This window comes from Cannabis sativa, unplaced genomic scaffold (genome assembly GCF_029168945.1).
Source record: "Cannabis sativa cultivar Pink pepper isolate KNU-18-1 unplaced genomic scaffold, ASM2916894v1 Contig1, whole genome shotgun sequence".
NCBI lineage: Eukaryota > Viridiplantae > Streptophyta > Magnoliopsida > Rosales > Cannabaceae > Cannabis > Cannabis sativa.
Window position 1 is genome coordinate 986,815 of NW_026870037.1, and position 11,616 is coordinate 998,430.

The 11,616-nt window shown below is 33.4% G+C and overlaps 2 protein-coding genes across 7 annotated transcripts; one reads left to right on the forward strand and one right to left on the reverse strand.

The window, feature by feature from the left end:
* The first annotated feature begins 2,264 nt into the window (after window positions 1-2,264).
* LOC133032986 (ABSCISIC ACID-INSENSITIVE 5-like protein 2) lies at window positions 2,265-5,678 on the forward strand. 6 transcript variants are annotated; one of them, XM_061107482.1, is made up of 4 exons: window positions 2,265-2,597; window positions 3,230-4,045; window positions 4,141-4,212; window positions 5,126-5,678. In XM_061107482.1, exons 2-4 carry the CDS (start codon window positions 3,269-3,271, stop codon window positions 5,204-5,206), a joined length of 930 nt encoding a protein of 309 aa, XP_060963465.1. In that variant the 5' UTR covers window positions 2,265-2,597; window positions 3,230-3,268; the 3' UTR covers window positions 5,207-5,678. The 6 variants fall into 6 exon arrangements, with proteins under 6 accessions (XP_060963465.1, XP_060963466.1, XP_060963462.1 ...); XM_061107483.1 differs by having other exon boundaries at window positions 3,233-4,045; XM_061107481.1 differs by having other exon boundaries at window positions 2,287-2,597; window positions 3,212-4,045.
* Window positions 5,679-5,973: 295 nt separating this feature from the next.
* Window positions 5,974-10,400, reverse strand: LOC133032985 (probable serine/threonine-protein kinase PBL3). Its single transcript, XM_061107477.1, has 6 exons — window positions 10,005-10,400; window positions 8,431-8,750; window positions 8,207-8,342; window positions 7,454-7,590; window positions 7,245-7,368; window positions 5,974-6,735 (listed from the first exon to the last, which is right to left on the reverse strand). The coding sequence occupies exons 1-6, from the start codon at window positions 10,063-10,065 to the stop codon at window positions 6,341-6,343; spliced, it is 1,173 nt and encodes a 390-aa protein (XP_060963460.1). The 5' UTR covers window positions 10,066-10,400; the 3' UTR covers window positions 5,974-6,340.
* Between the last annotated feature and the right edge of the window lie 1,216 nt (window positions 10,401-11,616).

Sequence of the window (11,616 nt, forward strand, 5' to 3'; positions counted from 1 at the left end):
TCACGCAAGTGAGGTCGAACCACAGGGAATTAGATTAATTACTACTAAACTATACTTATAATTCTATTTGGCAAATCAAAAGTATTTATGATTGAAAAAGGAAGAAAGAAATTCAAGAAACTTAAAGAAACAAGTGAATATTAATCAAGATGAGAGATTAGGGAGGAGAATCCTGTTGTTAGTTTACCACAATCGTTAATGCCTAATCGCTATCCTTTTCTTGAAGTGAATGACAGATTATAAATTAACCTAACTCTTTTCAGATCTTTTAGGTTCTAAATCACATGTTCTCTAATTAATCTCTTAATTAAACTAACATGAAATCAGCATTAAGCAATAATATAATTGTCACAAAGGCTATGCAAATACTCTCGTTTCACATCAAAACCTAGATTATCTAATTTTAGCATTCTCAATTCTCACTTTTCAGATTTTGAATTGAGATCATAGAACATGTAGAAGGTGATCAAGCTTACACATGGAATTAAGCACAAATATAGATAATTTCACAAATCAAGATTGAAGGAATGGCAATTAATCATTAACTAGGAAAAACTTAAACAACATTCATCATTCTCCCTAAATAGGAGTTTAGTTCAAAACATCCATAATTAACATTGAAACAGAAAATAGCATAGAAAAATTAAAGAGAAGAGAAAGAACTAGTTGAAGCAATTGATCCGGGTCGCCACAAGCCGCTCTTCTAGCCTCCTCCTTTATTTCTAGGGCTCCAAATCTGAATAATCCCTAATTTTCACGAACTCTATCTATTTAAACCAAGTCTCATCCTTAAAATTCGCAAAATTACGAAACTGCCCAAAAATCCCGTCACTGGGTCCCCGTCGCGACTGGCAAAGCCCCCGTCGCGACGGGGTTAAGCAGCGAATTATTGAAATTTCTCTGCCAGTTCCCGTCGCGACTGGCATGTTCCCAGTCGCGACTGGAATAGGCAGCGACACAATCTTTGGTTTTTCTTCTCGATTCTTTCACTGCTTGTCCTCAATTCTTGTAAATACTTTCTTTAAACACCCGGGGACCTGAAACAAAAGAATCAAGCGTAAAATAGCCCTAAAACTAGAAACAAAGAGTGAAAACTAACCGAAAATATGACCCGAAACTTAGACTAATTTTAGCCTAACAAGTTTATTCGGGTTGGACAATTTGTAAATTTTGTTGAACACCCCTACTAGGCAGTATTTTTTACTTTTTTACTGTGTATTTTTATAAGTTTTATACTGCAGTATACTGTGTTTATTCTTTTTGTTTTATTTTTTGATTTGTTTTAGTGTTGTTTTACGGTTGTTTTGCATAATTAATTATTTTAACGTTGATTTCACTGTTCTTGCTTCATCTTGCTGGAATTAATGATAATTTTCTGGGTGTTCTTGTGGTGCTGTGGTGGTTCTATCCGTGAGTGTGGAAGATAGAGGCTATAAAATACATTTATTTTTTCTTCTCTATGGTTATTTTGTGGTTTTTTTTTGGATCTCCTAAAAATACATTTGACGAGCTCACTAGAAAAAAAGTTTTGAGGTGTGTTGTTCTTTTATGTTTTTCTAAGTGGTTATATTTGCTTATTGTTTTACATCTATTTTTGTGTTGTTTTAGTAGGTTTTTTTTTTCTTCTGGTTTTTTAAGATTGGACTTGCAAATATAACTGCTATTGCATTTGGTATTAAGGTTGTGCAGAACATTAATTTTTTTAATCATGTTTTCCTTTCTTTTGTTTAATTTGTTTTAGTGTTATTTTACAGTTGTTTTGCCATGATTATTTATTTAACGTCGATTTTATTGTTTTTTTCTCAATCTCACCGGAATTAATAGTTATTTTTCGATTGTTCTGGTGTTCTTGTGGTGGTTCTGTCCGTGTGTGTGGAAGATAGATGCCTCATTTTTTTTAGTGTTTACAGTATAAAAGAAAAAAAAATTGGCCAAGACAGTATAAAAATTATTTCCGATGTGTGGTAGTATTTTTGTATAGATTGGGCCAAAAGTTAGTATTTTTGTAAGTTTCTCAAGAATAATTACACCATATACTGAAAATCTCAACTTTTTTACTTTTATACTATGGGATAGAATTTTTTTCAAAAATATTGTGTAAGTTTTTACTATTGTTCTACGATTATTTTTTAATTATTTTACTGTTATTTTTCGTTAGTATGTTTTGTGTTCTAATGTTATTTTATAATAACACAGTATTTTTTAAAAGAAAAATCGTGTCAAAATATTTTTATAATATAATATAATGTAATATAATATAATATAAGAAATTTGAGTGAGGCGAGGTGGCAGTAACGAAGTGGGCATGAGAATTAGGCTCGCACAAGAAAGAAAGAACTCCTTCCTTGGTTGGTGGTCTTAACTGAAAGCGAAACTTTTGAATTGAAATTTCGATACCAAAACAAAAAACAACGTTGTTCTTTTGGATTCATTCACTTCTCACTTCACTTGTCCCTTTCCATCATTCCATTTTCCACATACCCCAACTCCAATTCATCCTTAATCGCAATCATTACGTTCCATTCTTTCATGTAACCTCCCAAACCAAAAACTTCCATTCAGATCGGATTCTTCTCATTTCCTCCATCTTCAAATAGGTATATGTGTTTACATAAATGTAACATTAAGTATATTTCTTCAGCTTTTCTTTATTGTTTTTTTTCACTATTGATGGCTCTTTATGCTTTGAGACGATTCTTATGGATTTGTACAAAATTGTGATTAGTAATTAAGCTGTATAAATTGTTTTTATCAGTTTCTTTCTTCAGATGGGTATTCTTTCTTTTGGGTTTAGTTTAATGGTGCTGTGTTTTTTGGTTGAGGAACTGAAAAGTGAACAAATAAAAACAAAAGAAAAAGAAAAGAAAGGAAAAAGAAAGTTTCTTTTTCTTTTGGAGGTGGTGGTGACGACAAATCGAAATGGAAGCGTTTGAATTAGCCTTTATTTCGTCAGTTACTGCGTGTGAATTTCTGGTTAGAAAAATTAACACAAATACTATAATAGTGTCTTTCCTATTTATTAAAAAGAAGAAAAGTGGAAAAAGAAGACAATTGGGTTTTTCTTTTGCCCTGCCTGGGAATTTTTAAGGGAAAAGGGTACTAGACTTTATGACAAGTTTAGAAATAATTAGGATGAACATAGTTTTGGCTCTTGAAAGCACTTATTAATGATTTTTATAAAGTTATAAATAAATAAACTGATGGGTTGTAGTCATTGATTTTTGCATAGCAGCATAAGAAGGTTTGTGGGGTAGTGAATGCTTAGTGAATGGGGATTCAGACAATGGCATCTCAAGGTAGTGGTCAGCAGTCTCATTTTCAACCATCCTCATTGACAAGGCAGAATTCATGGTACAACCTGACTCTAGATGAAGTTAATAACCAGCTGGGAGACATGGGCAAACCACTTGGAAGTATGAATCTCCATGACCTTCTTCAAACCATATATACTACTGAAGCTAAGGAATCCAGTACAGTTGATGTGGAGAATACTTCTTCATCATCATCGCTTCAACGACAAGCTAGTCTAACATTGGCTAGAGCTCTGAGTAGCAAGACAGTCGATGATGTGTGGAAAGAGATCCAACAAGGGCAGAAGCGGAGGTACTATGAGCACATGATTGACCAAGATAGACAGCCTACACTTGGTGAAACAACTCTAGAAGACTTTCTGGTACAAGCAGGGCTTTTTGCTGAAGCTTCTCCTAGTCCTGCGGTAGGATTGCACCCTATTGATGCAGTGACACCACCCACAGGAATTGAAATGCATCCCATTGATGCAGTGACACCTTCCATTGGATTGTATCCCATTGATGCAGTGACACCTCCCATAGGATTGCATCCCATTGATGCAGTGACACCACAGAGTTATCCTTATAAGTTTGGTTTGTCATCGCCATCCCCATTACTTGGTGCATTATCAGACCCAACAATTCCTGGGAGAAAAGGGGATTCATCGGATGCATATGAGAAGAGCATGGAAAGGAGGCTTAAGAGAAAAATCAAAAACAGGGAGTCAGCTGCCCGATCGCGAGCAAGAAAGCAGGTATATATTTTTAAGTGCAGATGTGCTTTTCTATGTGTCAAAAAAATACTTTTGCCTATTATTTTTGTTGATTTATTCATTGTGGATATATTCAGGCTTACCACAATGAATTGGTGAGCAAGGTTTCACGTTTAAAAGGACAGAACTCGTGGCTCAAGAAAGAGAAGGTGATAATTTTCATGTCTGATTTTTCGATTTCTAGTATTTGGTTGCTAAGGCTTTCCTCGAGTGTTATAAACTTTACAAGGGAAGCACCCAAGACATTAACACTGCAAATGATTTGACATTGTATAGATAATTTAAGTATCATTCATAGTACCCAAGAGGGCTAGCTCTAGTGGCCTAGCATGTGGTTTGCTCCAACAAGGTCTGAGGTTTGACTCCCTCTTGGATTCCTCCACAGGAATTGCCATTATTTCCTGGTCCTCAAATATTGTATCGTTAGACGGGTCCTAGTTTTTGTCTTTTTTAATGAAAAGAGAAATCCTTAGTTTGGATGTGTTTGCCATTTTAGTATGTACCTCAGATATTTGATAGGTAAGTGCAGATAAGTAAAGCTTTACATTAAATAACATTATGAGAGAGATGCACTGGGAGTTGAAGTATAGAATTTTTGCTGTGTTCTGTGCTGGTTTATATGCATGAAGGTGTACTGTGACTACTATTAAAATTAAATGATCATGGAGAATTGTACTCTAATATAGAAATCAATGCTGTAGACATTTCCAAGAATTCGGACTTAGGTAACCGAATGATGAAATAAAGAAGTCTAGCATTTTGGATCTAGGTTGAAGTTTACAGAGACTTGAATTGAAAAACAAAGAAATCATTCAAATGGAATACAACAAACCATCCTCAAGCTTTATAATCAGTTATTTTGTTTGACATTATTTCAGTATTTTGTGCTTAAAGCCTTTTTCTTTCTACAGACTCAACATATATGACAGAAAGTTATATTTGTTATGTAATTAGTGAAGGTGAAATACAATGTTAAACTCTTCAGATGCTTAAAATAAAATGTGTGATCCCTATGTGGAGGTTTCTATTAACCGATCGTCTTGCTCATTTCCCCCTGTTTAGGAAGTTGAGATTATGCTCGAAGATAATTCCTCTCCTGATCCAAAATACCAGCTTCGAAGAACAAGGTCAGCTACGTTCTGACTCATAACATGCACCAACGCCATTAACAAAATTCAGAATTATTTGGACCGCCAGTACTCCATGTCTTTGCATCGAAGCTGTTTTAGGATTGCATCACCAGATTTCTTGTTCAGTATCTTCTGCAAATATGGTTCTACTTCTACCCATCCATTAGTGTTTGGTTGTGTATACATGTTTGGTTAACTAGGAATATATAAAAATATATAATACATATACATACAGAACAGCAAAAGTGCCATGTTGATAAGTTCTGGTCCTGTTTTGCTGGTGCACACTCCATAGAATTGAGTGCATGGTGTGTGTGTGTGTGTGTTGGTGCTCAATCTTAACATTCTAATACATATTAGGTTAGCCATGGTAGTTTGATGATCTTTGTTTTCTAGATATTACCTACCCAAATTAACAAAAAAAAAAAGACTCTTGTTCGTTCAACTTTATAGTATAATTAATAAGGCTTATACTAGTTACAAAATAATATTGAGGTTTTATTTAAATAGAAGTAGAGAACGTTTTAATTTTGCTTGAGCTTCAACTTTCATGTAATGAGGGGATTAATCAGTTAGGGAAAAAAAGGGAATTAATCACTGGTGGAGGGAGGGAGAAAGTAAAGATTGGGGGGCAAATAAGAAAGAATTCTATTAATACATTTACATATTTTATTCATACTTTCAAGCAGCTACTGTATTTATTCTTTATAATATTGTCTAACAATATTTACCATAAAAAAATTCAGAGAATATTTCAATACTTCATATCAAAACATTGACTATCACTAACCAAACACCTCTATCTTGTATACTTTCATTCTAATGCTCTTCCTTAATGAGGTTTAAAGCCATAATACAGAATCAAACACTTCTAAGAAAATGGTGTAGAATAGATATGCCCATTACTTAGTGAGTAATGGGCATGGCTAGTTTAATTCTATAGTTCCCTAAAGAAGGGAATGAGAAAAAATTCTCTATTTACATGAGCTACTTAATCCGTGTGATGTTATTGTACAACAAATCAACCAAATCCAAAGAGCGAGCTGCAATTTTTGTTGTTGGATTTCAAACTGCGAGCCAAATAGGATTTTGACTCTCTATAATATTATAGGTGCTTTTTTCATACAGCAAAGGAACATTTTCGATTTTAGTTTGCTGTTGTTCTGTGATGATGATTTGAATGCCTGATGCCTTGATGATCCGGCCTAGACTGTCTGGTGGTCGAAACATCTTTAGATGTATGAATCTGTTCCAATTTGGCTAGAACATCGATCATCAGTGGCCTATGTTTTGGATCTGTGTGGAGGCACTGCACGGAAAGTGCAGCAGCTGCTTGAGCTGCTTTCTTGGAGTATTGACCACCTAACCTTGTGTCCATGATTCTTAAAACCCGTCTATTATCGCACAAGAATGGCTTCGCCCACTCTACCAATGTTTCTTCCGCACCACCATTTTTATCATCGTCCATTGCTCGTCTTCCTGAGAGCAATTCTAACAAGACTACACCAAAGCTGTACACATCATTCTTTGGAGTCAAGTGCCCTGCAATTATTGAAGCAGTTTTGAGTTAAAAAAAAAAAATCTGCCTTTAATACATAATAGGAAGGAGCATAAAAAAATTAACCATTAATGGGAAAGGAGCATAAAAAAAAAATCCCTGCAACATTAGAAAATCATATTAGTAGTAAAGACCATTAATGGGCAAGCAAGGAGGAAAGAGGACCAGAATCAGCATGAAAAAGGAGCACAACCAATGTGCTTACAGTAGTAAGTTGAAGTTTGTATGATGTTTAAAATACACAAACAAAAATGAAGAGCCTATATGAAGATTGAAGATAATGAGTAAGCAGTTTTGATAGGAGAATACAATAGTTTCCGAAGAACTGGCGTGAAACAATTCTCTCTAGAGTTTCTTAAAGAGGTCATTGGTCTACATAGTTGCAAAGCAGTTTACTTTTTTTTTTTACTTCATTCCTAGTTCCTAGTTTAAAATGTCCTCTTTTTTATTCTTTCAAAACAAATAAACAGGGGTTTGAATAGGTTACACTTACCAGTAGCTACATATTCTGGGGCAGCATAGCCTCGAGTTCCCATTACTCTGGTTGAAACGTGAGTATTATCTCCTGTAGGGCCATCTCTTGCTAAGCCAAAATCAGAAAGCTTAGCATTGAAATCCTACATAAAAGTAAACAGTTTTATCAGACTTGAAATTCATATGCAACAACAGCAAGGAAGTAGCATTAGTTTCATTAATATATACCGAATCAAGTAGAATGTTGGAAGCCTTTAAATCACGATAGATGACATTAGCATCTAAACTATGCAAGAAAGACAACCCCCGTGCAACGTCAATAGCAATGCTCATGCGTGTAGCCCAAGAAATTGGCTGTACCCCTTCTGCAAGAAGAAAAGAAATATGGTTACATAATGCAAAATTTGTTTAAGCTATGCATAATCTTAATCCTTCTTTCGGGACAATTCCATGCTTTTGTTATAGAAAACCTCAATCTTCTCTCATATATGTTTATCAAATCAACCTAGAAAGCCTTGTGTTATTATTTTATCAGCAGAGGATGAAAATGCAACAATAATAATAGTTTACATGTTTGATCAAATTCGACTAAGTTCTACCCAATGGAAGTTATTTGAGGTAAACTATATGGTTGTCGAATTTCGAACACAAATTATTTGAGGTAACGAAGAGTGTGTTGGGTTTATCAAAGATGGTTACAAATACATACAAACACATATCAAGTACTGGAAGGAGATACTTGAACAAAGAAAGGGAATTATTGTAGAGTTTTTTCAAGGAATCTCTTCATGTCAATTGATCTGTAATTCAACATCCAATGACTTTAACCATTGCAATTTATGTCAAAGGAGAAAGGAAAAAATGGTTTTGTTAGGTATATACTGTTGGCTGTCCCTACTGTTGCAATTTATTTATTGTTGTTAGCTTTTCATATGGTCAATAACAGAAAAAAGAGAATAAGGGAAATATACTAATACTCACTCCTAAATAAATGGTTTTCCAAACTTCCTTTTGGCAGAAATTCATACACAAGAAGTCTATTGTCAGACTCTGAGCAATAGCCTATGAGTTTCACCAGATTTTTGTGGCGAAGCTGGCCTAAATAATTCACTTCTGCCTGCAAGTTGAACAAAGAGTCAAGTACTTGAGATTCAAGCAATCAAGAAAAAAACCTAAAGAAAAGTTGGGACCTAATCTACACATACAAGCCATTCTTTGTGTCCTTGAAAGCTCTCTCGCTTGAGTCTCTTGACAGCCACCACCGTCCCAGTACCTGGTTTAGCTGGAGCGAATGTGTTTGGATCAATCCAACCTTTGAAGACCCACCCAAATCCTCCCTCCCCAAGTAGGCTGTCTGATCGGAAGTTCTTCGTGGCATTCTTAAGATCAATGAAGCTAAAGGACTTAACTGTGTCGAAAATAGTTATATCAACTTTGGCAGGTGCAGCATCTCCTAATGCTGGGTCCTGTGATGATGATGATGATGCTGAGACAATCTTGGCATTGCTACCTGGATTTGTCCCACCTGAAAGGGTAGGAAGAAATTAGACTCACCTTTATCATCATAGATTACCAATAAAATTGGAAAGACTCAACAAAATGAATAATGTTAAATCAATTTTAAAGACAACACTCACGATTTTAAAGCATTATTTGACTTGGTATTGTTCTTTTCAATTGTAATTTGGCTAATTAGGATTTTTGCCTCTTAAACTTTGACATGTACCAAATCATGTTTCCTGAACTTTTAAGATCGTTATAAATGCCCCCTGAACTATTGAGATTGTTAGATTTAAGAATTTTTATCTAATTTTAGTAAAAAAGTCTAACATGGATGAAAGTTCAGGGGGTATAATTTAGTACATGTTAAAGTTTAAGAGACATGATTTGGTTGTTATCAAAGTCTGGGGAGCATGGTTTAGTACATAAACAATCACTGAAATAGTAAAATTCAATGAAATTAGAAAAAAGTCCTTAAATTCACAATCTCAATAGTTCAGGAGGCATTTTTAACGACCTTAAAAGTTCAGGGGCAAAAATCCTAATTAGCATTGTAATTTTCTTTCCATCCTATGATCTAACTAAAATTAGTAACTTTCTTTCTCCAGCAATAAATAACAATAGCAGCAACAACACTGATGATATTGATGGCTAAAGCCAACTATATGACTACAAACCCCCAAACCAACAGAAATGTGGACAATATTTTAATTGCAGATAACTTCAAATCCTTTTCTGCATCATATTGAGTACTGAAGCATTTTTGGTTGAATTGACAAAAACACAATTCACTGTCCACCAGAAATGTAAACAAGTTACAACCAAAATCATGTTATTTATATTCTTTTTTAGGGGGAATAGAGAACATCATTCAGGAACAAAAAAAAAAAACTATGATTTAAAGTATTAAACCAAAATTATGTTTAGAAACAATATGGATTTTGAAACAAAGAATAATTATAACATTACATGTTGTGATTTTATATAAAGAAATGCAAGGAAAACAAAAGGTTTTTAAACTAAGTCAATGGTTGCAAACCTATTTGATGATGACTTTTAGAGGATCATAACAGTGGGTGGTGAATGATCCTCTTTAGTGAACCAATTTAAACAAAGTAAATAAGAACACAATTTCAATCTAATATCTATATCAAAATCTATTTCACAGAAACCATAAACGAAACCAAAAGTATAAAACTAGCAATACCATCTAACTCATCAATGGTTTTAAAGACAGAAAACAGGAATAGGTTGATCATAAAGAAAGTAAATTTGGTACCAGAAAAGTTGACAGAAGAAGCGTGAGCACACTTGGCAGATTTTCTAAAGCAGTTTCCCATGGCAGAAAATGAATAGCTTTAAAGGTGAGAAATTGTCTCCTAAAAGTAATCAATCTTCAAAACCCATATAATCTTAGAGACAAAAATGAGAAACCCACTTGGAAACAGAGAAATATTTAAGGAGGAAGAAGAATACACGTCTAAGCAAGAAGAAGGGTCAACAAGGGCCATTGATGAACTGTATGGGAAAGCTGTTTTGAGAAAGCTTAGTTGGTCAACGAATCAATCAGCCGTTGAATGACTTCGTAAGAATTCAAGGCTCATTTGTTATCAAAAAAAAAAAAAAGAATTCAAGGCTCATTAGTGTAAAAATAAGATAACACTGATTTGTTCAAACTATAATTAATAACTGGGAAATTTCACTTTAAAACATGTGTTTTAATATACCATTTAATTAAAAATAAAATATTTATATTTTTAATATCTTTTTCTTCTGAAAATATATTTACATTTCATAAAAGTGTTTTTATATCTGATTATCTAATCTCACTCTTTTATTCTAACTAAGTCTTGTCTCCACTCTAAAGCCTCAAAATCCATGAGCTCAACCACTTCAAAACCTCCAAAATTCCTACCCATCGCTAGAGTTCTCAACTCGTTTATTTTCTACGTTTTTTTTGAAATCACACTCAAGTTTTCACAATAATTAGCAATGTGTTGTGTATTTATATCAAAAAATATCGTTAAATACACAAAATATTACCAAATATCATTCATCATTGCTAAATTTCATTCCTAACCTCAGATTTAGTCTACCATTGCAAATACATCGCAAATATCACAAAAAATTACAAAACTAAAAGAAAAAAACGCAAAAAACGAGAGAGGTCGTGAGAGAAGACGACGACAGGGGCTTGCAACCGAGGTTTTGGGTCTGTGTGTTCGACGACAGGGAATCTAGGTCGGGGTTCAATGCCGAAGAGTGAGAGAGTTAGAGAGAGAAGTTTTTTTGAAATGCAAAGGTATTTTTAGGAAGAATAGATATCAAAAGTATAAATATACTATTTCTAATTTAGTAGTATATTCAAACACCATATTTTACATTTGAGCATATTGAACCAAATTTCCCTAATAAAAATAAGAAAAATATATACTTTTGTTGCATTATGAGATAATTATATAAAAATATTAAGCCATATATAAAGTATTATTACACGATATATGATGTTTTATAATTAGTTAACGATTTTTTATAATCTTTATTAAATTAAAATAAATGAGACTCGATATTAAATTGCACCAATAGCGATATTACACCTGATAAGCGTGTTAAGCACCATAAATGTCATTTAACATTTCTCGAACATAAACTACTTCACTTATAATCAATTAATTTTAAAATACCCTTATTGAATATTAATTTTGAGATCTAAATAATAATAAACGAGCAAATAACAAATAGCACACCTTAATAAATGTTGATTCTTGCAAAATAAATAAATAAATGTTGGTTGGAGAAAATTTTATAGTTCATCTTTTTTTCCATAATATAGTTATTTATAATTACCAATTAATTTTTTTAAAAAATTAAGTAATTTTTGCTAAAAATAA

Excerpts from the sequence above, each read along its gene's own strand:
- LOC133032986 (XM_061107479.1), top strand. The coding sequence starts at position 3,269 with ATGGGGATTCAGACAATGGCATCTCAAGGTAGTGGTCAGCAGTCTCAT. Across the intron at positions 4,046-4,140 it reads GATCGCGAGCAAGAAAGCAG|GCTTACCACAATGAATTGGT; the intron begins GTATATATTTTT and ends GGATATATTCAG.
- LOC133032985 (XM_061107477.1), bottom strand. The coding sequence starts at position 10,065 with ATGGGAAACTGCTTTAGAAAATCTGCCAAGTGTGCTCACGCTTCTTCT. Across the intron at positions 8,343-8,430 it reads AAGGACACAAAGAATGGCTT|GCAGAAGTGAATTATTTAGG; the intron begins GTATGTGTAGAT and ends TTCAACTTGCAG. Across the intron at positions 7,369-7,453 it reads CCAACATTCTACTTGATTCG|GATTTCAATGCTAAGCTTTC; the intron begins GTATATATTAAT and ends ACTTTTATGTAG.